At 32.1% G+C, this 26,639-nt stretch overlaps 1 protein-coding gene across 1 annotated transcript in view; it reads right to left on the bottom strand.

Moving 5' to 3' along the window:
- Window positions 1-8,213: 8,213 nt before the first annotated feature.
- The window catches only part of LOC145695090 (CLIP domain-containing serine protease HP8-like), an 86,011-nt gene continuing 67,585 nt past the window's right edge, over window positions 8,214-26,639 (bottom strand). The window contains exons 5-7 of the mRNA XM_081771976.1: window positions 17,113-17,294; window positions 13,820-13,918; window positions 8,214-10,705 (exon numbers count right to left, since the gene is read on the bottom strand). Of these exons, the coding sequence (XP_081628102.1) occupies window positions 10,389-10,705; window positions 13,820-13,918; window positions 17,113-17,294 (598 nt within the window). The 3' untranslated portion in view covers window positions 8,214-10,388. The remainder of the gene's footprint in view (window positions 10,706-13,819; window positions 13,919-17,112; window positions 17,295-26,639) is intronic.

The raw sequence follows: 26,639 nt of genomic DNA, 5'->3' as shown, positions 1-26,639 counted from the left end.
CAAAAGATAATTCGTGTACGCTAATTTTCTTAAGTACATATAAGCATTTTTCACTTATTTCAAGTTCTCACAACCTTCTCAAAAGATGCGTTAGGAATCAACTAATGGGCTAAACTTTTGTTTAGCGAAAAATGCATGGTTTTTCTTCTACAAGGATAATAAAGCTCTTTAGCAAGTGTGCACTGAGAATCCTCAGTACGGTTGCAGAAGAAACATGTATGTTGTGTGTTTGTGTATCGCAGAACCGAAAATAATTTGTCAGTTATGAAGAAGTTATTGAAATGTTTGGGGGGAAAATGACTGTCCGCGTCCGTATCTGAGAGTGTCCGTAAAAGGGAGGGTTTTGTCCCGTAAGAGAAGATATGTTTTTGCTGGGACAAAAAAATCTGTCCGTATTATAGAGGTGTCCGTTATTGAGAGGTGTCCGTTAAGGGAGGTTTCACTGTATTTTCGAAAACTAGAAATCATACACACAACTCATCCTATATAAATAAAGTTTAGCATTCTGGTAGACCTTGTTCTTCTATATAAACATGCAAAATATTATGTTGTGCAAGTTTCCAGGTTATGGGCAGTCAAATTTTGAGTCATATTTTTTTGAAAGAAGAAAACACACGGAACGCATCCGATCGGAATGAAATTTGGTGCAGTCGTAGACCTTCACCTGCTATATAAGCATATGAAATACTATGGTGAACGAAGTTTTGATTCCTAAGTTATGCACAAAACTCTAAATCAATAATTTGGGCATTCTTTTATATAAGCATGCAAAATACCATGTTTGTTCAGGTTTTCGGTTTCTGAGTTATGGGCAGTGAAATTTTGAGTAATATTTTCGAAAACAAAAAAATATATACCGAACACATCCTATTGGAATAAAATTTGGTACTGTCGTAGATAGTGTTGTGAAGGCCTGGAAAAAAAAAACGGAAATTTTGGGTAAAAAAAAAAAGTTTTTACCGTTTTTCCCGAGCTTGGAGAAAAACGAAAAAATTGAGAAAAATTGAAATTTTCGAATATTTTACCATATTGTGCTTTTAAAATGAAAACTATTCTGTATTTACTAGTTTACAGTTAAGATCATTGAGTAGTTATGTTTCTTGTATTATAATAGAGAAATTTTGTGTCAATAAATATATTTGCACCACTCCATTAAAACTAGCATTGTGATAGAATGGAGTTATGGCTACGAAAGATACTGACATATAATCCTAGTTAGATTAATTAATATAGACGCATTTAAATTATCTTAAGTAATCTTATAATGGCAGGGAAGTGTTAAAATAAGAGAGCCAGCATCATTTTAGTTAATACCAATATGTTAAAATCAAATACATTTCATGGAGATATGTATCTTCCTTGTGTTGAGCAAAATTTCCGGAAATTTTGAACCCATTAGAAAAAAATTTTTGTTTGGAAGTATTGGCAAAATCCTGAAAATATAATTTAAAAACTATTTCTTCGTCTGACGCTAATTTTATTTGCTGTAACGTGTCTGCAGCATATATACAACGTATTTCGCTAGCAGAAAAAAATACTTAAAGCAACAGCTTTTAATTTTACTTTTTAGTTTTCTGATTTCTGATAAAAATCCCTCTTTATTATTTGTATATTTTTCGAACAACTCAAAAAAAGAGAGAATCTTATTTACATACACACACACCGCACAAGTGCGTAAATTTGAGCAGCGACAAATATTACAGAATTTAACATGTGAAACTTCCGTTCGTTATTATTAAAGACTAGCAGAATACCCGTTCTTCGCATGTTGGAGAATACGTTTCATTTTTTGTATAAGGGGCACCAAAACTGTCACCAATGAACTCACGGACCCCAAAAACTATGAATTCGACACTAGTATCACTCATTTTTAATTAATTTTACATTTAATTAAAAATCTTTCGCAGTATCTCCACGGAATTAGACGCAATTTCTTTGTAAAGTGACATTAATGCTATTTCTCAATGATGTGAATCAAACAAGTTGCTGCTGAATATTAGAAAATGCAAAGTAGTATTATACACCAGAAAAATGAACTATGTACGCAATGTGTATACTATTAATCAAATGCCAATTGAGAGAGTGGATTATGTTACTGATCTTGGAGTTACTCTGCAGTCAAACCTATTATTCGATATTCATGTCAACAGAGTAGTTGGTGAGGCCTTTAGGAACCTTGACTTTGTGATGAGATTAGAAAGTGAATTTTCTAACACTACCTTAAAACATTATACACTGCCTATGTACAGTCTAAGGTGGAATATGTAGCAATAATATGGGGTTATAATAGTAACAAATATATAAACAAAATCGAAAACATTCAAAATAATTTTGTGGGCTTTTTAACATATAAAGAAGTAGGGATATATCCAAAATTTGAGGACTACAAAGATCTTCGAAACAAATATTCATTACAATCTCTTGAAAGCAGAAGTCATCATTTCATTTTATCTTCATTACATAAAATAACTCATGGTGTAGTATATTCAGAATATTTGTTATCAGAAATCAAAATTCACGTCCTACATAGAACAACGAGACCCCATAATGGCATATTCAATCTCTCAGCGCAAAGGACTAATGCACTGGATGTATCACCTGTCAGAAAAATGTGGATATTGTATAATAAGATGTCACAAGGACACCCAGATATAGATATTTTTATTTATAAACAAAATTTTCATTCGACATAAATTTTCTGTATTCTGTATATCGTGCTAATCTGTATTTTAACGTATATTTTGCTTTCATATTTTATTATATATGTATTTTACAGTGTATTACGATACAATTGAGATCATATTACTATGTTATTATATGTGTATGTTAGTGTATTACCATAAAATGAGGGAAAACTGTAATTAGGCATTTGCCTGATGTTTTTCCGAAATAAATAAATGTCACCCTACCCCTTTTACGAGTACTAATGGGGGCTGAATTTGGATTTAAACGGCATCGAAAGTGTTCATCTCAGCCACCCCAAAAACTATGGATTCGACACTAATATCGGTCATTTTCGATCATATTTATATATCCCTCCGCCCCCAAATTGCGGGAATGAATTTGGATCTAAACTGCCTCGAAAATGTCACTGCCCATCTCAGCAACCCCGAAAATTATGGATTTGATACTAATATCGGCCATTTTCCGTCATTTTTATATATCTCTTCCTACCAAAGTTTCGGGTCCAAATTTGGATTTAAACGGCATCGGAAGTGTTACTGTTTATCACAGCAACCCCAAAAATTATGGATTCGACACTAATATCTATCATTTTCGATCATTTGTATATATATATATATATATAATATATAATCATTTGTATATATATCCACTCTCCCCCACCCCCAGGCCACGGCGCTGAATTTGAATTTAAACGGCATTAGAAGTGTCACTGCTCATCTCAGCGACCCCGAAAACTATGGATTCGACACTGATATCGGCTATTTTCATTCATTTTTATATATGTATATCTCCCCTTCCCCCTCCCCTAAGTTGCGGGCGTGAATTTTTATTTAAACAGTATCGGAAGTATTACTGTTGATTTCAGCAACCCCGAGAACTATGGATTTGACATTAATATCGGTCATTTTCGATCATTATATATATATATATATATATATATACCCTCCCCTTCTCCCAAGTTGAAGTGCTGAATTTGAATTTAAGCTTCATCGGAAATGTCACTGTTCATATCAGCAGCAATATTACTGTTGAAAACTATGGGTTCAACAGTAATATTGGTCATTTCAATATATATCCGCACTTCCTTCCTCCAAGTTGCACCTTCAAAGTGAAATGATAAAACCCATCTCAGGCCTGTACCTCATCAATGTTGAAACTTTTTATCGAGATCAGTCTGGTGGTTCAAGAGTTGTAAGTTACAAACATATTCACTTTCATTTTAATATATACAGATAATTTGTCGCCCTAGAAAACCGGTATTTGCCTACATACAAAATTTTGTTCATAAAGTTTATATTAAAGTCTGTAGTTGAATATTAAATAATAGTAATTATATGTCTTTGTGCATGAGTATTATTGAAATTTGCCTACTGCTCTTTCTTTTAAGAAGTAATTTGGTTAAAATTAACAAAATTTCAGCAGATCAAAGAGCACATTAAGAACTCAGTTTCATTCAAGAGCCCTATTTGTTGCAACAGAAACGCTTCATGATGGCAGATGTGTATGCAATTGTAAAAGTTCTTTAATTAATACATAACGAGGAGTAAACGACTAAAAGGCACATAAAGAAGATGAGTATAGACTATTAATTTTCAAGAATAATTACAACAGTTTTATTTTCGAATGTTTCTTTTTTTAAATATTCACAATATTGAAATTTCTCAACTTACATTTTTCACGCGTTCGAAAAACCTAAAACAAATATTTTTGTTATTTTCCCAAACGGTTTTTTACCAGCAGGTTCAAAATTTCCGGAAGCATGTGAAATACTATGGTGTACAGAGTTTTGGTTCCTAATGTTTGGGCATTCTTCTATATAGGAATGTAAAATACTATGTTTGTACAGGTTTTCGGTATCTGAGTTATGGGCAGTCAAATTTTGAGTCATATTTTCGAAAACAAGAAAACATACACGGAACTCATCCGGTCGGAATGAAATTTGGTACGGTCGTAGACATTGATCTGTTATATAAGCATGTGAAATACTATGTGTGCAAAGTTCTGGCTCCTAAATTATGCACAAAGTTCTAAATCAATAATTTGGGCGTCCTTCTATATAAGCATGTGAAATACTAAGCATGTGTACAGTTTTGGTTCTTAAGTTATACACAAAGTTCTAAATCAATAATTTGGGCATCCTTCTATATAAGCATTTGAAATACTAAGCATGTCTACAGAGTTTTGATTCCTAAGTTACGCACAAAGTTCTAAATCAATAATTTGAGCATAATAAGAACGTAATAAATATCGTTTAAATAGTAATTAAAATATCAGTTTTGGACAGAAAAAAATCAAATGAAGACTATTTTTTACGATTATACATATTTCACTTCTACGAACTGTGTTTACTGTTCTTGTATCCTGGATATATTTCGGTGTAAGTGTTAGAGTAACAAATTATAACAATATGCCAAATTTCTGTAGGTTCCAAAACTCTCAGAATTTAAGTATGAATATATGGGTTAGTTCTCTTGCCAAAGAAACCTTTGCTCGTCACTTGTTATGGTAAAAACAAAACAAGTGTCGGTTTAGTGATAGAACTCTCAACTGGCTTGGTTACACCCCTATGTAAGCTTGTTGGTAGACAGCACAATGTGTCTTAAGTTTCTTGTAGGTTCCCCCACTGACATTCCACTAATTTTTTCATAATCATTATTCTTCCTTCTAAACAGTATATTCGTAGGATGTTATTTCATTTCATTTTTAACGATCGAAACTTTTCTATCGTAGTAGTTTTTTCTTTTAACATTCTCACACATGCAAAATACTCTTCATGCGTCTTATCAAATACTGGAAACACTTATTGTAACCCTAAACCAGAGTTTTCTAGTTTTTGACACTAACTGTATGATTTAAAATCCTGGTTCATATTTTATTAAAACAATAACAAAACGTAGCTAATGTCGAGTTACTTCGTACAGTATTTTTGATCATAAGGAAACATTACCTACGGAACTGCAATTGTTTCACTATCAAGTAACGAAACATAGTTATTGTTGCCTTTTTGAAGGATTATATATATAAAATATATAATATATAATAATATATATAAAATATATAATATATAATAATATATATAAAATATTCATGCGTTCGTAGTATTCCGTTTTTTTATTTTATTTTATTTTATTTTATTTTATTTTATTTTATTTTTTTCACCTGAAACACCAATATTTTTGTCTTGGTACACAGTTAGAAAGTGGCTGCTCTAAACCGCAAAATAGCATATTTCTCTCTGACTTCAGCCATAAGAACAATGCATATAAGCAACAAAACATTTTGCTAAACAGCGATAGTACATGTTCATTATAATCAAATCACTTCTTCCATATTGTTATTAACCGATACCTGAAAAAGAAATGAAATTATTAACATCGCACGGTTATACCCTTTACGCTAAAGGAGACACATAGTTAATGAAAGTGAATGCTTATGAAAGATTAGTGGAATGAGATTGTGAGAACGGAAAAAACCCCGAGAAAATCCACGGACACTATTATGCTCATCACAAACTCGTATGGCCTCCCAGGGATCCCTTGCATCAGAAGTGAGCGCTCTACCACTGAGTCATCATGCTGCCTTTAAGCGATAGCTGTTACATCGTTATCAACAAATAGGAAACTGATTTTTATCTACGTTGGAATTCTTTTGTTCCAATTACTATATAAGCACACGGAAAAAAAATAGTCACCCCCAAAGGAACCTGACGAATAGTAGGAAACACCGCCTCTGGCCTGGATTGTTTTTGGAAATGATTCCATGAGGTATTGAGGAGATCTACTCGCTCATCAGTTCCAACATGGGACGAGGATGCTTATATGTGTTTTATCCACTTCTTCAAATAGTCCCACAGTTTTAAATCTGGGTATTTTGCATGTCAAACAAGGTGCCTAAATGCTCTTGAAACCATAGTTCAAACGCTTTGTTCCCTGTGGACACAAAAGGTGTTTTCATCTTAAAAGATGGGAGTGTCCCATCTCCATATATTATCCAACTTCTTTATATATTCACTTTGCGTGTCCGCCCGGGAGACGAGGAAATTTCAAGAACTATTTGATGGATTGATTGATCACCGTCAACTGATCGATCACGGTTAATCGATGATTGATTGATCACGGTCACCGTGTACGGAACACTGCTACTTTTTTTTAAATCGAAGGTTCATGAAGCGGACGTTCTTTGGTCTATTATATCCGGGGAAAATTATCCAAATCTACACAATAGCAAAGTGACTTATCAAACAAATCACTGACAACAACAGTAAATTTCTGAATGTGATAAAAAAAAGAAATCAAGAACTAATTTCATTTCTTGATTTCTTTTTTGGTCTATTTGGTCTATTTCTATGCCTTATTTGGTCGACGCCAACAAACCTAAATTAGCGGTCATCAATGTAGTCGACATGCACAATTCAGCACCTTCCAACTTGGCGATAAGATGCACCCAGAAATGGTTAAGAAGCAACGAATTTAATGATTTATAAGTAAATGAAATTGCCAAAGTCAAAATTTGATTAGAGTTATGAATCTCCAATTATTATTTCGAATTTGAAAAGAAAATTTAGACAAATAGACAGACTGCTCATGGGAAATCCTTTTTGGTCAACATCGTAATGGTCACCATTTTGAGACTGATATTATGAAAGAATGCTTCAAATTTATTGGATACTTCCGTCTTGTTGATTATATTCTAATAATATATAAAGTGGATAACTATTTGTCGCCTCAACAACAGTTATCAAAAATTAAATTTACTTACAATGCGAATTTGAGAACCAATTTTCTTGATCTTGCAAGGATAATTTATAAGTTGACACACAAAGTCGTGGTTATTCACTTAGTAAATAGGATAGATAAAAGAAAAGGCTAAACAGGCCTTAGAGGGCAATGGTAAGGACCTATAGCCGACTTGTGGCACTCCTAGCTTTGAGGTGATGTGCGATCAGCAAATCGGCCTTCTACACCGTTAATGCAGGACTTCTAAACTAAGTTCGGTATTTCTTTACTTCAAGTAGCTTCCCAATTGTCCTCACGACGCTGTAATGCTATCACCATGTGGTAAGTTCGAACGGTCACCCATTTGTCCTCTGACCTGACCCGGCACTCCTTGACTTTGCTGATCTCACGGAAAGCAATATTCTAGTGTGGCTAGGAGAAATAGGAAATATGAAATTAAAATTATCTGTAATTCCTCCATATAAAATTGTTTTATTTACAACAACAAAATAAATCCAAGGACACATTTTACAATTGTATTCTATACACACCATTTAGAATTACTGTTTTTAAACATATATTTTGAATTCTAATACAAAATTTGTTTCTAAAACTGATATTACAACTTTCCTTCTTTTTTTAAAGGATAATTAGATGTATTTATCATTATAACATACAAAAAATTAAATTGTTTTTAATTTTTTACAATGTCGTTTGTATTACGAAAAATGATATAAATGGCAACGTTTTGTATTTAATAAGTTCGTTTTCTTATTTAGTAGAATCTTATTTGTTTTTTTTTTTTTAAAAAAAAAAGAAAATCAAATATTGGAGTCACATATAAGATAAGTAACAGAATATATTTCGAATTCGCAGAATTATATGAATTTTCTTGTCTCATGCTTAGTTACTTATTATCCCTCTCCTCTCTTTTCCTGTTTGTTTAGTTCAATATTTTATCCCAGTTCTCATCTTTCCCTTGTAATCTTTCCTTTTCTCCAATTTCGGTTGAATAGTTTCAATTTATTTTTTATTTGAGTTTTGAGCTTCATGTTTGCTAATTTATCTTGAGAGTATGTTTGAATAACCCTGAATAAAATTTAACGCTGGATCTTCCCATGAACGCTTTACTGTATGTTTAATGCTTTATTCCTAAAAACTCCAACTTCCAGTTTCATGGAATTTAGAAAATACCATGGAAATGTATGGGCTTTTTTTCCCCGGGCTGAACTAATACACATTATGAAGTTGTTTATTTCCTAATTCATTAAATATTATTAATATCATATATGTTATCGTAATGAGCATCCTATATCCCTTGTAACACTCTCTCGTACGGGAGCTCAAACGCCTTTTAATTCGCGTTTTTCATTTTTTGCAGTCACAATTGTATGCTCTTAAATCTAGGCAAACTGTAACTGCAACAGGTAATTTTTTATCGTGGATGAAATAGAATAATTTAAAATATTCCCAAAAGAAATTATTTGCTTAATAAACGAAACATTAAACGAACCCACTCTTTTTATGCTACTAAATACCTTTCTTTAACGGAATATTTTATTCCTATCATACTAAATTGTTTTTGTGTATGTTAAAGTAAACTATATAAATTCAACTCTTGGAGTACTGTGCATTCATGTAATACAAATTAAATCGATGTTCCTTACATTAGACTCCGAAGAAAAAAAAATAATTGTATGTATAATATTATGTATCTTACTGCTACTTAAAGATAACAGACTTTAAAAATTTGAATTTCTCTGTAGAAAATGGTTAATTGATAAGTGTATATATATACTATTATAGAATTTCAAGAAGCAATTTCGGAATTTCCGAAATTTATCTTGTACGTATTTTAAATGCAGTCAATCTTCTTAAATCATGCAACATGGTATGGATTAATTATATCATAATTGTAATACTCATATTAATACATTGCTAATTTGAGTCTTGATACTGCCTATTACAATATCTTGTCTAAAAACAATAAACAAGCTTTGTTCTTATTCCAGTCTATGTACCATTATCAGTTGTAAACTGTCATTGCTTATGAGAAAGTGGAAATAATATTCTGCTAAGTACAGACATTTAGTAACGTAAAACAGTAAGCTTCTGTATAAATTTCTGTTTACCAAGAAAATAAAGTATTATTTTTAGACAAATTACTAGATATCTTGACTTTCTTACCCTAAATTTCTTAATCTTTGTTTTGATTTTTAGTGTTAGAGCTAGAACAGCAGAATGTAAATATAGTAATATTTCTTATGAAAAATCTTATGAATATTATAAATTCTGTATGCTTTTGTTATGTGTGTTATCGAATGCCACCTTTTCAATAAAGATCTAATATGCATAATAGTAATTAGTGTGCGAAAAGAGAACAATAATATGAGAATTCAACATCAATCAAGATAAGAAGATAAGTTTTTCCGTTGATAGTTCTAAGTTTACCATATTTGTTAAAAAAAATTCATTTATTTGTTTATTTAGACAACTTCTTTCAACATTAAGCTTTAACTTAGGTTCATGAGTTGCAATTCAGTCTCTTTGTCTATTCAAATGCACATGTAGCTTATCATGTTATTTCATATGCTTATCAGGTTTGAAAGGGTTAAAAAATAAAGCTAAAACAGAAAAGAACATTAAAACAACTGGAATAATTACATTACTTCTATTTGTCAATAAACATATTAAAACAAAGAGTATTAGTTAAAAAAAAAAGCTTCCAAAATGTAATAATACAGTTCGTTTATCAACTCAATTCATGTTGTCAGAGGAAAAAAATATGTTGTATTCACAGAACATTTCAATATGTTCGTTATAAAAATCTGATATGTACATCATAATACATGAGTAATTATGTATTGGAGTATCTTACAAAAAAAAGTACATATAAACACTTCATGCACGCACATAATAAACACACAAATTCTTACGCCCACACACACACACACACATAAAAATACACATGGAAATATTGTAACACATTTAAGGGTTGTTGAGCTTATTTCTTATCCAGTCCAAGTATCTGTCTACTCTCGTATACACTCCTGGTACTCCTTCAAGTCCACACTTATTAGAACCGAAAGATACGATTCCAACTTGGTAATAAACGGGAGGTCGGTTTCGTGATTGGTCAATCAAAATCAACGGAGAACCTCCAAATCCTGCACAGGCATCCTTGTTTAATTCACCACCTGCACACAATTGATTGCTAGAGATTGGAATCTTGGAGCTGTATATTCGAACACAATCCGATGATGAAACGATTGGAATATCTATGACTTGCTGTTCACTAGGTGTTTCTATTAAAAGAAAGAAAAAATAAGTTGATACAAACATTGTATACATTATTTGAAGTAATTACTTATCTATCCATTCTAATGAAGACCAAGAAGTTTTATTACGAGTCTGATTTGTATTGCCAGCAAAAATATATCTTCATCAATATTGGTATCAGTGGTGCTAAATCCTTGTTCTGTGAAAATACTTGTAGATGTATGGACAGTTCCTGTATCGACTCTTGTGGCAATTTTGAAATTATAGGTAGCTTGAGTTTTATATCCGGCAATTTACAATACAATTTCATTGTTTGTTCAGAGTATCTCTCTCAAAATTTAATTTTAACTCTTTGGTTCTAATAAACTACGATTCGTAAGTGGATCTTCAAAGTAGCTCTATGTAATGCTAAGTTTAAACGCACAAAAAGTAAAAATAAAAATAAAAGTAGAGTCTATAATCCGGTTGTCTGCTACTGTGGCCCATTCAGTAAAATGTTTTTTGTGATGAACTCTGTGAAGGTGGAGGAGCTGCGATATCACTAGATGGGCAGATAGCTGCCAGATTAGTGAGAGTGTACAATTTTCATATACCTTCGTGTAATCCGGTGATTTCGGTAACCCAGCACAACTTTTTCTGATATCCGCTGGAATGGTGAGAGCTTACTTTACATTGGAGTGTCTTAATATTAAATTACCTCACTGTTTCGATTGTATCTTATATCTTTTTCAGTTGTTAAACAATGAAGGAAAGTAAAATAAAAGAAGCACGAAAAGCACATAATACGACGCAGTATAGCTCTCTAATGAGCAATAAACAAAGCATTTTTAAGTATTTTATGATTTCTATATCTATTTGATACAAGTAGTAACCATTTTACTCATCTGAATATTATCGGTTGTTTCAAGAAGTTAAAGTTAATGCTGTGAGATGTGAGGAAGAACACCAGTTGAAGTTTTTGATGTAACCGCGAAAGAAGATACACAATACTATCGAAACAGTACGATAACTTAATATTGCGACGCTTTCTGAGTTAAGTTTAACGTTAACTTCAGTTTGAGTACTTTTTCTTTAACGTAGAGAAAACATTATCTTCGCAAGTTAAAGACCCTGGAAAGAAGTGCTTTTGAAATCCTGATTATTAGAATATTATTAGTATTTTCATCAGAAAATTTCATCATAAAGTTGTTGAAATGAGTCTATTACGCTACAGTATATGAACATGGTCGTTCATATTGAATGCTATGTTTATGCTGATAACTTCATTATGATTGATAGTAACACAGACTGAACCTAGTATTATTATTATTTCTCTTAAAGGCACTTTTTTAAAGTGTCTTCAGACAACATATATGCAATTAGACTGTTTTTAGATAATTTATAAAGTTTATAAGATACCGTTCAGTTTCTTAGAAGTTAAATAAGTTTGAAACAAGTCTTCAGATGAACAATATACACAATCTCTTTTGTTGCTACAGAATTTTTGAGAGAATTTCTTTTTCTTATGTCTGAATTTATTTAAGCTTTTCTGATTGAGATGCAGTGTAAGGCAAAAAATCTAAAATAATAATTTAAAATTATTAAAAACTGAATTTTGCTTTGTGAGAAAGTGTTTTTGCCATATTTATACTTAGCATCTTTACATTTATAAAATTTTTAACACGATACTTGTACTTCACTACAGGATGTACCTTATGATGTTTAACTATTAGGAGATCATATTCAGTAGTTAGCTCTACTTCTCTCTCTCTCTACGTCACTCATATTGAGTTTGTGCAAATGTGACAAATTCGTTTTTTTCTAAGAAACGAAAAGCGCTCAGATGTCAAATTTTGTTGTTATATCCAGTGATTCAAAATTTATACCCATCGAATTAACGGAAAATATTTGAAGAGACAACTTTCTGACCCGGAGACCAGCTGAGGCAAATTCGAATCCATTAAAATTCGGACTGCCTCCCCAAAAGTAGTTCCTAAGTGAATAATCCCAAAGTTTAGACCTAGATAAATCACTTTCTCGCACTCGAAAATATTCTCGTCATTTTATGAAAATCATTTGCAGATAGTATGTCTTCTTATAAATAAATCTTCTTTAAATCTCCCTTAAATGACTTTTACGTGTCTTGAGATCTAGTCGCTTTCTTGCACCCTAAAGCAGTATAGCATCTCCTTTCATGGATATTGCTCAGCACAATTGTGCTTTTCCCATACTAGTTTTTACGGAGTTCGTTCCTACATTGTTAGGTAAAATTAAATAGTATAGCCGCGTTTCATTAGGATGAAAATCCTCTTTTCCCTTCCTCCTATGTTCCATCGGTAATAATATATAGCTGAAATATCGATTATCATCTAAATATTGGATTGATTAAATGTAATAATAATAATAATAATAATAATAATAATAATAATAATAATAAAACATAACAAATCATAAAAGTAAGTGAGAGCTACAGAAAGATAGATGAAGGATGTATGTGACTTACTGGTAGCTAGTTGGACCACATTCTGTGTACACAGTTTTTTAGAAGCGAAGAAGTTATTAACATAAGCACGGAAATGTCTTAAAAGCAAACATTTATTAAAATTGATATTTCAACTGAAAACCCAGTACTACAATATGCATATGCTATGTATCATGAAAATGATTAACTTTTATTTATTTATTTATTTATTTTTACATAAGTAACATTTCGACTATTGACTACTCAGATATTCAATATTGAGATAGTTGAAAGGATTTAAAAAATTTTTTAAGAGAAGCCAAGTTCCGAATGACAAATTGTTACTGAATCATCTGTTTAGCGTAGTCGTGTAAGTGACTATAAACATTTTAAAGAAACAATGCTTCGATTAATCATCTTCAAGTCATTTGTTAACTACAAAATACTTTGATATTAAAAAAAAAAAAAACATTTAAAAAATTAAAGCTTCATGACATTAATTAAAGATGTGATTCTTCATTTTTTATTATGTACAAGTCAAATTCTTTTTGTATCATGTTTATGCAGCTGTCTTATTCAGAAATATTTTTTGAATCGGTAATAAATTTTAAATGATCATAGTGCCAAAGAATAATATGGGTATAACAAATGTAAAAAGGTTTCTACATCAAAATTTTGTGAGCTATTTCGAAGAACTTACCATCACTTCCAGGTACACTGCCCCATCCAATAAGTTTCGCCCTTCGGCCAATCAGATATTCGTTGGTTCTAGGAAACAAACAAATAGGTTGGACAGAAACTGAAAAGGAAATAAAACAAAATAGTGAACGAAAATATTATTATATTATTTAACATGCGAGGAGTGGTAATAAATGCGAAACTTACATTTGTCACAATAGTTAGCTTTTTCATGAGTTTCTTTTTGTTTATTTGTTCGTTCGTTCGTTTGTTTGTTTGTGTGTGTGTTTGTGTGTGTGTGTATGCCTTATGTATGTATATATATGTATATTACCGTTATTACCGTTATTACCGTTATTACCGTTATTACCGTTATGTATATTACCGTTATTACCGTTATTAGCGTTATGTATATTACCGTTATCACATATATATAATCTCGAAAGTTTTATAAAAGAATAGAGAAAATTTGACACTAAACTCTAACTTGCATTATCATTACAACACTAGAATTACCACTCCTATACATTCACATAACTTCAGGTTAACAAGAGCTCAAAACTCAATACATCACATATTTTTAGGTATGATAAACCTTCCAATTCTGTCAAATGCCAAATTTTATAATTTAATATCAGACCAAATTGTGTTACAAAATCATTTGTTCTGCAGGATAAAAAGGCTGCCTTCAGTCTGATCTTTCAGTTAAAAAAAAAAAGTATGAGAAAGACAATTGAAGATTATGTATGTGTACTTTATGTGTTGCACAAGAAAATGGTAAACAGAAAGCGCTCAACATTCAGTTAGTATTTTAGAATTAGTGTTGTGTAGTACTTTCATTATCACTGTATTACTCTGTAAAGTTGGTTCTAAACGTTGTATATCTTAACGAAGCCATGAACTCACAGTTTAAAAAGTTGGAAAAATATACAAAGAAACAAAATTAGGTAGTTTTATAAACATTAATATTCGCAAATAGCTTTTTTCTTTTTTTTTTTAATGAGTTACATGTATATGCAGCGCCAGCAATTTTATGTTCTTACTCATTTATTGAGTGGTGTAATTAGAGTGAAAAAATAAAAAAGATCTGCGTAAGATATAGATTAGGAAAATATCTTGTAAGAGATAATTAGACTTTTTTTACAAATTCTTCAAGTGAAATATATTACACTGATACATTTATTGTATGTCTCAAAATAATGAGAAATCAAAAATTAGGAATTGCTAAGTGTTGTTTTCAGTTTGATTATCTTAAATCACTAATGTGTTTTTGTTCCTAGAGATCTTTCCAAAATGTTAATGTAAAAACTTTCTAGTACATTACTACCTCTTAAAGATTGTTTAGATTATTCAATATACATTTATTTTTGTATTTTATTTATTTATTTTTCACTCTTTTTACAAATTAAACTGAAAATTTAGCTCTCTTTGGAAAATCTCTACTTCCTTATCTCTAGATAAAATTATAACAAATAAAGGTCTATATTTTCAACTTTTCGCAGCTTTTCTAAGATCTTGTATTAAAATATACTAATTACTTAAGCAAATAGAGGGATTCCCAAAGGGAGGTATGTAAATGTTTTAACATAATATAATATAGATTTATAACGTACTACTAGTTATCACACATGAAATATTTTTAATAAATAAATAAAATAAATAAAAGAAATTGTTATTTGATATTCTTTCGTGCAAAATCTACAAAGGCTATTGCTTGGCACTCTTTTGCCCCAAATTTACCACAATGATACCCTAATTTCTATAATTTACCTCATTTGAGAGAAATATTATCTTGTGAACGGAAATGAAAATTATGTGTTATAAGAATCAGGAAAAACTTTTCTCTACATTACATACTTAAAGAAAATGTTTGTTGTTAGTGTGGAAGTAGGTTTCAAGAAGATATGTATGTTTCCAGTTAAAGAAACAAAATTACTGGGCGACGAAATAGACTATGACGGTAAATATGGAACTTGAAGAGTACGGTGCAAAGAAACATGAGGGACCTCGGAATGCAGTAGAAGAACCAAAATCAGGGAAACATAAGAAAGAAATGATATACTTGGATTGTTGAATCATATTTCACTAATTTTCATAAGAATGGTTAAATATGTAGAACCACATATTGTGTAATGTATTGTATATCGTATAACAACTTAATCTCAAACGTTCATAATATTTAATCGATTGATAAGACCGAGCCAGAACAAAGTTTGTTCAAGGAAACTTTTGCTTTTGTTTACACTACCTTGGCCTTATTTTTATTTTAATTGTGAGCTATTAGCGTTAATAAAGTTTATAAGAAGGAAAAGTAAAAGAAAAAACGGAAGAATATTTAATGTCACACTAGATCAAGAATTTACATTAATACTTTATTCACAATCAAATTTTAGTGTTACATTGTAAATAGCAATTTATTGAGGTACTTGCTATGCTTGTTTCTTAACGTATAAGAGTGTTTTCAGAATTTAATTTCAGATATAAATTCCTAGACAAGCATGTTCATTGCTTTATCAAAGGCATTTTCATTCGCGGTAAAATTTTCAAATAGGTTCCTTGCATTCAATTTTTTTTTCGTGTCACTTGAAGAAATTTACTAAAGATAGACGAGATATTGCTGCACATGAAACAAACATTGTGAAAACTTTTAATTTATGACTGGCAGGCACGAATATGCCAAATGCTTATGCGGACCGCGCATTGTCTGTTATTGCATGACACAAAGTGGTATGATATTATCCAACATACTTTATTACATACATAGAAGTGGTTCAACCAACAAGTCGACAGACGGGTATTTTTCTGTTGTAATAACGATGTTATTGTATATATGAGCGGTTCGGGGAAAGAAAATGGTATGTCACATTTTCTAGCTTTGGAGCAAATTGGAAAAGAAAGTCCAACATATCAATGCAATTCAATGTAATGATATATTTCAAACAAGCTTTCCCGCCATCTGCTGGTACATTTCAGAAATTAATTTACCTACATACTATTCCGTGGTTCGATCCAAACCCATTCCACCTAATAAGAAGTTTAATGTTTTTTTTTTTCAAGATATTTGAATATAGTATAAAGTAATAAAGGAGGTTGAAGGAGATTAACAAGACTTCATAGATTTGTATGTGGTTAGGTGTAAATATATTTAGTCACATGGCAACATATAATTTATATGCTCATAATATAGTTGAATTTATCTCTGTTGCATGTTATCCTATCAAAAGAGGCTAATAGACGATATCTATATTACAAGAATACTGCAGTCTACTATATAACTTTCTATATAACTGCTATTTATATCGCGAAAGTTATTACCTGACAGATTAACAGGTCGTGTTAGAAATAACAAAGCCACATCATGTCGGAATATTTGTGGTTCGTATCCTTCATGTGGTACAACCCTCTGAACTGGAATATCTTGAACTGGATGTGCACAGAAATCTTCTGAACAATCTGGGTTCAAACTGGAATCATATTCACCCAATCGTACAAGAGAGCTGCAAGATAAATATTATTTCATAAGTTTTTTTTTTAAATATAAATTGAAAACAAAAATTACTTTTGTTAGACAAATGTATAGTATTAATATTGCTGTAACACACCGTAAATGTTTAAAAAAATACTGAGATCCAACTTCTCTTCTGTTACTTGTTTTCGTGATTTTTGAATTTGTTATAGTAAAGTGTATATTAAACCTATGGATAAATATTAAAATAATAAGGTCTCCATTACATGGATTACTAAATAAATAAATTTTCGTTATAAAATCTTGTAGAAAAATAAATAGGTATTAACAGAAAATAAATGAAACCATTTGAAAATAAAGATCATATCATAAAATCATTTTCTAATTGAAGAAATGTCGTTGCAAAGTTCATCGTTCCATGTACATGTTCGTGTTGCAAAGTGTTTGTATATTGTCCTCAAAAACAAGGATAAAAGAAACAATATATCATTACTAGAGACCGGATGTTAGGCAAAATGCCTATTCTTTAATATTAAAGATATGATCAAAAGTAACGTTTTAAAGTTTATATGGGGGGTTATAGTTTCGATTTAAGCCAATTTTATTTTGCCTATTTTTGCCTATTTCGCCCCTTACTGCCTAAATAATTCTTTAGTGCCTAATGTTGCCTATTCCGCGCATTTTCTTCAAAATAAGCCTTTATTGGGAAAATATACAATGTAAATAACACACACACATATACAGTATATCTATATATCTATATATATATGTATATAATATATACAGAATACATATCAAACTTCGCTTTTATATGTACAGTGAAAGAAGATATTAACAGACAAGTATGTTTCTATATTCTTTGAATATTATCTATGACTTTAATCTATTTTTTAATTGTATTGAATATTTGTCTTCATTATTTTGAGTTACATTTTAGTGCCTATTTTATTGCCTATTTTTTAAATTTTTAAGTGCCTATTTGCCTGCCTATTTTCCAGATTTTTAATGCCTAAACATCCGGTCTCTAATCATTACATTTCTGAGTCGATTTGCATGTCGAATGGGCAAAATTATAAAGGTATACTGTGCAGTAGCGTTATTTCAGATTTTCCTTGGGAGTTCGTTGGGAGGGACTCTCAGATAAAATTAGTTTCACGTTTTTTTAATTTTATTTTATTTTGAAATTAGCGTTCCTTTCAGTAGTGACGCTATGTGAGACGTGAATCTAAAAGTTCATGTGAGAAGTGACTCACGTGAGTTTCCTCAGGGAATCGAACCCAGGTGTCCCACGTCAAAGGCACGTGCACTCACCGCGTAGCCACGAGGGAACTCTTTCACGTTTTCCTTGGTATTATTATACTATTATATTTAGCTCAAGGAGAAATTGTTCCCTTCCCCTTAAACCCTAAATGATGCTCTTGATACTGTGGGGTATAGTGAAATGAGAATGATAATGTAGTTTCAGGTTGGAAACTTTTTTTCTACTATACGAAGTAAGATCGTTCATTCGTACTAAGTCTTTAACTTGTTTCGTATTGTACCAGTCTTGACACAAGAATATGGCATATACAATTACCTATTTCAAATTTAATTGTGAAAATTTTGAATTTCCTAAACCGACCGGATGTGGTTTATCTAGTCCGGGTGTTGATTTTTTGTAACAATAAAAAATCCATTTTTTGTCCAGATTCGAAATGTATAAGAAACTTTTGTTTCAAACTTCTATTCTTAATTTACTTTATTTATTTATTTAATTCTTTATTTTTTCATAAAACACATTCTCTGCCTAAAAATGGCAATAAAAATGTAATGAACCAATAAATATAATGCATTAGGATATCATTCATTAATCCCTTCCAGAGTTAAGGTACATAAATATTATCCCTCTTGTGCGATGGGTCCCTGGTTTCGATCACAGGCCAAGTGAGTTTGTGGTGGACAATATCGCATCCATGGATCTTCTCGGGATTCTTCATTTCCTCCCACATACTCATTTCATCAATTATTTCATAATTATTCGTCTCCCTTAGCCTACAAGACACAATCGTGGGACGTAAAATTAGAAATGTCATTTCATTTCGTGTATTTTGTCAATATATTAAGTACACTATATTCTAGCTAACTCGGTCATTTGCTGTACAAAGGGATGTTAAACAAGGAGATGGTCTCTCGACAAGTCTGTTTATTATAGCGCTGCATAAAGCCATATTGGAACTTGACACAGGAGGAACAATATTCACAAAAACAGTACAGATATACACTTACGCAGATGACGTAGCCATAATATCAAGAACAGTGAAAGATCTAAAAGAAACATATATAAAGCTAGAAACAGAGGCAGCATAGTTAGGACTAACAGTAAATGAAAAAAAAAAGACATACAATCATCTCAAAATTGGACAAAAGAGCACAGAACCTGAAAATAGGGGAACTGGAGTTCGAAGGAATTACAAAGTTCAAGTATCTGGGATAGACAACGAAAATAGAATCAGCGAAACAATTAAAGACAGAGTACAGGCAGGCAATAAGACTTAGTTTAGAAGCAACATGTTATTCCGAAGAAAGCTATTGTCAAGGAATTCAAAAATCAAAATATGTAAGACTCTAGTGAGACCAATAATAACTTGTGGCGCTGTTACGTTTAGTCGAAAAATAAAAATATGTAAAATGTTTGTGAATAAAATCTCCGTTTTAAAATAGCAATAGTTTCGTGAGATACTCGTAATTGAGTGACCTTGGTGGTGCCTGTGGTGAAGTGCGCGAGCTTTCCGCTCTGTGTCGCTAGTTGTCGCTGCAGCCAGCTGCCTGCTGCTTAACTAGCGGACGGTGCAATTTAACATAGGTACTGCTTGAGTGAAGTTCGAAAACTTGATAGTGGGAATTGTGAAATGGAGGTGTTAATATTTGAAGTTGATACGACAGGAACCAGTGGATTTTGGCTGCAAGGAGACCAAATGAATATCTAACCACTAAAAAGGCTCTGTAAAGGAAACAGGTTTGGAGACAGGAAAAAAAAAGGGAAATGAAAATGAATGAAACAGTTTCTGGTTTGTATGTTAGTTATTCTTATTTGCATTAGAAACTTCCATTTCACTTTTCTTATTGTCTTGTTTGGAAAAGGAAATAAGGAAAAGGAAAATAAATGAAAGAAACTTGGATTCTGTCAACTTACGTTACCATTAAATGCCTTGGTTAAGCTATTTGAATAAACCCCTTTTGGATTTTTCTTTTAACTATAAATTAAGTTTCAGTAGCTAACCCTGGTTATTCGTATTGGGTAGAGAATTTCAATATCATTTAAAGTTTCGATAAGCAGTGCTTTATTGCGTTTAAAGTGGGGATTTTATATCTAAAAATTCTAGTGTCAAACAAAGCTTGGAAAAAAAAAAAAGTTAATGTGTGTTACTTTCTCATTGGATGTTGTATCTGATAGTTAATTTAGTCCACTGCAAGACTTTCTTTATTACTTTTCGTTCAAGTTATTTGTTATAAATTTCACAAAATAAAGTGTGTTAGTTGTTATCTGAAATTGGGATTTTGCAGTAATTTGAAACTGATACGAACCTATTCTACCCTTCTATCGTAACTATCGCGCTCACTCGATGTGTGGACGTTAATTGTCAGTGTTGGTTGTTTTATTTTCAGGAATTATTTTGCAGTAAAGAATTTTAATGCTATTTATATTCCTAGTGGGTAAAACAGCTAGAACTGGGAATTGGCGGATACATGAAATTATATATGTGTATTTCATTACGCAACACATATATAATTTAAATAAGGTACCTATGTTAAATTGCGAGTGCAAAAATAATTGAAGGGTTTTCATGAATAGGGTTTCTCTCTTTGAAAGTTTCTGTATAGCAGAGTTTCTGTGGAAGGATTTCCTGCTTAATGCTTTATTGGCAATTTGTTTATTGCAATTGGTACTGTTTGTATATTGACGTTAATGTGTTCGTACCTCTTGCATTGTTTATGGCAGGTTGCTAAATGCGTAAAACTGATAGTTATGGAAGTCGCATGCTAATGTGGGAGGAAACTTGATGGAAGTATATTACAGAAACATAATAGATATAAAATTCCCAATTTATATTGTAGTGTTTATATGTATATATGTAATTCCTCTCTCCCTGTTATATTGTTTTGTATTTAAGAGTAATATGGCACAGTTTAATGACATAAGGGCTGGTTTTGTACACGATAATGATCAATCTAGCTCTAGTGGCGATGAGTTTGTGGGGTATCAATATGAAAATCCCTTATTTGAAAATGACCTGAGCGGAAGACAAATTCCTAATTATAATAGTACTTCTCCTAATATGGGAAGGGGAGCCTCTAATATGAGAGGGGGTGGTCGGACCGAAATGGTACCTCCACTAACCCGTCAATTTCAATTCAATTTTTCAAGGCATGCGTCGGATAGCATGTATAAAGTCTTAATGGAGGAAATTAATAGTTTACCAGTAGTTGATGGAGAAAATACAGACTTGACTTTCAAGTTTTTGCTTCGTTTAGATAGTTTTCTCAGGGGACGGGATTTCCCGTTGGATTTGGTGCTAATCGCTTGTCTTTCTCGAACAAAAGGGGAAATTCAGGAGATGGTACAATCTCTGATTGGAAGTTCCCTCTCATGGGAGACTGTTTGTAGGCGAATAATGTTGCGTTTCATCTCTACTATTGCTAGAACTCAATATATGAAGTTATATTTTTACACTACTATGAGTGAAGAGGAAACACTCTATGACTTTATTGATTCAAAATTATCTATAATTAAGGTTTTGGATATGAATTTTGATGAACATACTATTTGTAGTCTAATTGTAAATATGGTTACTCCTCGAACGCATGAATTTTTAGTTGAGCACGGATTTCCTAACACTTTTGAAAACTTGTTAACTTTAGCTGCTAGGTTTGATGCTTTGTTCCGATATAAAAGGGATTATTATAAGTTAAGTAAACGAACCTTAGGGGACAAACAAAATCTGGTCGCAACACAAAAGTCACCTAATATGTTGAAGGCTCGTGGCATGCGTAGCACAGTGGTTCAGGTACCGAAACAAAAATGTTATATTAATCATCCTAGTGTTCATCAGTTAGGTTATGAAGACGACTCAATTAGTGGAATGCAAATGAGGGAGAATAGTCAGGCTACAAAAGTAAACAGATCTTTGGGTAATAATACCCTAAAATGTAAATGTCCTCATTCAGATTTAGATAAATTCAATAGAGTACGGGATGTTCATTCTCAACCACGGTCTAATGTGAAAATAAATGAATTTGGGGAATCTACTGAATCAAGTATAGCTCATACACCTGATAAAAGATTAAGGAATTTAATTTTGGTGTTAATTTATATAAAAGGCGAAGCTGTACCTTGTGTAATAGACACTGGCAGTAGTAACAATTTTATTAGTCAGCGCTATTATCAACGTTTAAGTAGTATGTGTCGTATAAAAAGTGAGAATGTGAATTTACGAACTACGGGTCTTGGAAATACTCAGATTCTCGTCAAACAGAGAGTTCGTATTTACTTCCGCATGGGACGTCAGCAGTTTTGTGAACTGTTTTATATCATCGAGTCGGTCGACTTTGATATTCTTTTGGGTAACAGTTTTCATACAAAGTATAGTGCTGTTATAGACTTACCAAATAACTTATATAGAGTACAAAATCGAAGATTAAGCGTACCTATACAAGATGCCTCCCAGTTGTCGGCAGAAACTGTGCGCTCTTCCCTTTATACTTCTAGGGGAGAGGATCGTGGAAGGCAACCACCATGCAACCTAGGTTCGCTGGAAACATCTTCTACTCCTAGTACTTCTGCGAGTTTTCAACAACAGCATGGATTGCTGGAAGCTGCTGCATCCACGTCACATGGAGCTGTTCCAAAAGAACCAGACCCAGAGTTGGAGTTTTGCTATGATCATTCGGTTCTTCATCCAGAGAGGATTACCGAGGAAAATTTACAAGGTAATTATAAGGTTTCGCCTGAACTTTTACTAATAGATCCTAGTTTACAGAAATATGTTGATAAAATTTTAAATAGTTATCAAGATGTGATTTCGGATAAAATCGGTAGAGTCAAGAACTTTGAATATAAAATAGAAGTAACTGATAATACTCCCATTAGACAACAACCTTATCATCTCCCTACCTTTAAACAAAAAGAATTAGAACAATATATTGAACAACTTGAGAAAGATGATGTTGTAGAGAGGGTAGACTTTTCACCTTTTACTTCCCCATGCTTTCTTGTAAAAAACTCAGATAAAAGTAGTCGTTTGGTCGTAGCGTACGGAGAAATGAATAAGCGGGTGATTTGTAATAATTTTCCGTCTCCTAACATGGAGAACGTTATATCAAGTATTTCTAATCACTCTATATTTAGTAAACTGGATCTCCGATCCTCTTTTTTTCAGTTGACCTTGACGAAAGACAGTCGTCCTTATACTGCCTTTGTTACAAAAAATAAAATTTATCAATTTAAGGTTTGTCCTATGGGTTTTCTAAATAGTCCATTTGTGTTAAGTAATTTAATGAATAAGGTACTTGATGGGTTAATTGGAAAGAATTTGGAAATATTCTATGATGATATTCTATTGTTTAGCTCTAATGTGGAAGAACATAAGAAATTGTTAGAGGATGTTCTCTCCCGTTTAAGAAAATGGGGTATAACCATTTCCCCTAAGAAAACATTTTTGTTTCAACAATCTATAAAGTACTTAGGGTTTCGTTTTGAAAAGGGAACTATGTGTATTGACTCTGACAGAATTAAGGCAATTCAGGATATTCCTAAACCTAAAAATCGAAAAGGAGTGAATAAAATATGCTCATTTTTTGCATTTTACTCTAAATTTGTAAGAAATTATTCGGAATTGATAGCTCCTCTACAGGAATTACGATCTCCTAAACGAGTATTTAAGTGGACAAAAGATCATGATATTGCTCTTCAAAGATTGAAGGATGAATTTTGTTCTCATGTAATTTTGAAAGTTCCTGATATGAACTCAAGCTTTATTGTCCATTCGGATAGTAGTTTGCGTCATTATTCGGGAGTTTTGAGTCAATATGATGAAAATGGTAATTTGAGACCTGTTGCTATGTTCTCTAAAGCAATTCCCCCTACAGATTGGAGTAAAAATGTCTATGAGTTGGAACTTAAAGCCCTCACTCTTTGCTTAGAACGTTTTGAATATTATCTATTCAATCCATTTGTTGTATACAGTGATAGTAAAAGCCTCTCTTGGCTTCTTACAAATCATAAAAGACAACGTCGGTATGGGACTCTTTTGGAGAAACTTGCACGTTTTAGGTTTAGAATAGTACATATCCGCACTAAAGTCAATTGTATAGCTGATTTTCTCAGCCGTGTTGGCAATCATTTAGAATTTTATACGAAAGACGCGGATACTGTTGAAGTTGTCAAAGATCATGGTAAAAGTGTAAATGTGTCTTTTGTAAATTTTTGGAAGTATCCTGATTTCAGTATATCCTTGAAAGAACATCAAAGGAAAGATCCAGAGCTTCAAGAGATTATAACCAAACTTGAAAGTAAGCAAGAGGTAAGAGGTTACAAATTACAAAATAACATCTTGCTAAAACGAACAAAAGGTAAATCTGGTCAAGGTTTTAGAGCTGTCGTACCTTCTTTTTTAATTAATAGCATTCTAGAGTATGCTCATAATTCTTTAGTACCGGGAGGTCATATGGGAATTAAGAAAACGATACAAAAGGTTGCTTCTCGCTTTACATGGTCAACAATGTATTCAGATATAAAGAACTATGTGAATATTTGTGAGATATGTCAGAAATGTAAAGATAAAACTAAGAAACCTATGGGAAATTACTATACTAGAAATGTTAAGCATCCGAATTACATTTGGCACATTGACGTAGCTGGGCGTCTTCCCAATAGTTCGGGATATGAGTTTATTTTGATTGTAACAGATTCTTTCAGTAGATTTGTGTTTTTAGAACCTTTGAGACAATTAAATTCTAAGACTATTTGTAATAAATTATTAGATCTTTGTCTGAGATTTGGATTTCCAGGTTCTGTCTTGCACGACGGCGCGACATATTTTGTATCAGAGTACTTTTCTCAATTTTTGTACTCTTATGGTATTCAGGATGTAAAATTATCCCCTTATAACCCGTCGCCGAATAAGGCGGAAAGAACCATAAGGTCGGTGAAGAATTTAATTCGTGCATACGTTGATAAGTCACAAAGAAAATGGGCCCAATTGTTATCTAAAATCGCGTTCACTATCAACATTAGCATGAATGAAATTACTGGTTATTCACCTAGTGAAATTTATATGGGAATAAAGTTTTATCATCCTCTTGACATTAAATGGTTATTAGATCTAGAAATTTTGGACGATGACCTAAATAAAGATGAGAAATTTGCTATTATCTGTAATAACATTCAGAATTCCTGGAAACGTAGTGAAAAAATTTACTCTCAGAAACATATTCCAGTTAATATACATGTAGGAGATCTTGTCTTAGTAAAAAGAATGTTAAAATTATCAGTGGAAAAGCACTTTAACCCTAAAATTGCTCCTCCTTGGGATGGCCCATTTGAGGTGTTAAGTAAACCTACACAGAACACAGTGTGGTTGAGAAGTGTAGAGAATCCTAATATAAGGTTGAAACGCCATGTATCCTTTTGTAAAATCTTTAACGTTCCTCCTAATGCTCAGAGTAATAATAATTAAGATACCTTTATATATATATGAATTTTTTGGTATTTGTATTGAGATTTATTGTTATATGTCTTGTTGGAATACTTGTTGTGTTTGTTTTATTCTGTTTTTTCCTGCAGGAAAATCTTCATTATTGTTAAGGGCTAGGAGTTGTGGTGGTAGAGCCCATCATCATCATCCGTGTTCGTCGCGTGATTGTCGTTAATATGGAATGGAGTGGATAATCTAAGTTTGTAAGAGGATTAACCATATAATATTGATCTTGAAGGAAATTTGGTAATGTACAAATAATTTTTATTTTTCTCCTCTTGTTTTGTTTAATAGTATTGTTTGCCTTCTACAGGGGAGGGGGAAATTAATGTGTTACGTTTAGTCGAAAAATAAAAATATGTAAAATGTTTGTGAATAAAATCTCCGTTTTAAAATAGCAATAGTTTCGTGAGATACTCGTAATTGAGTGACCTTGGTGGTGCCTGTGGTGAAGTGCGCGAGCTTTCCGCTCTGTGTCGCTAGTTGTCGCTGCAGCCAGCTGCCTGCTGCTTAACTAGCGGACGGTGCAATTTAACATAGGTACTGCTTGAGTGAAGTTCGAAAACTTGATAGTGGGAATTGTGAAATGGAGGTGTTAATATTTGAAGTTGATACGACAGGAACCAGTGGATTTTGGCTGCAAG

This window comes from Thermobia domestica, chromosome 9 (genome assembly GCF_964235325.1).
Source record: "Thermobia domestica chromosome 9, izTheDome1.hap1.1, whole genome shotgun sequence".
Lineage (NCBI taxonomy): Eukaryota > Metazoa > Arthropoda > Insecta > Zygentoma > Lepismatidae > Thermobia > Thermobia domestica.
The sequence above is the reverse complement of the archived record's forward strand: the minus strand, read 5'-3'. Positions and strand labels throughout refer to the sequence as shown.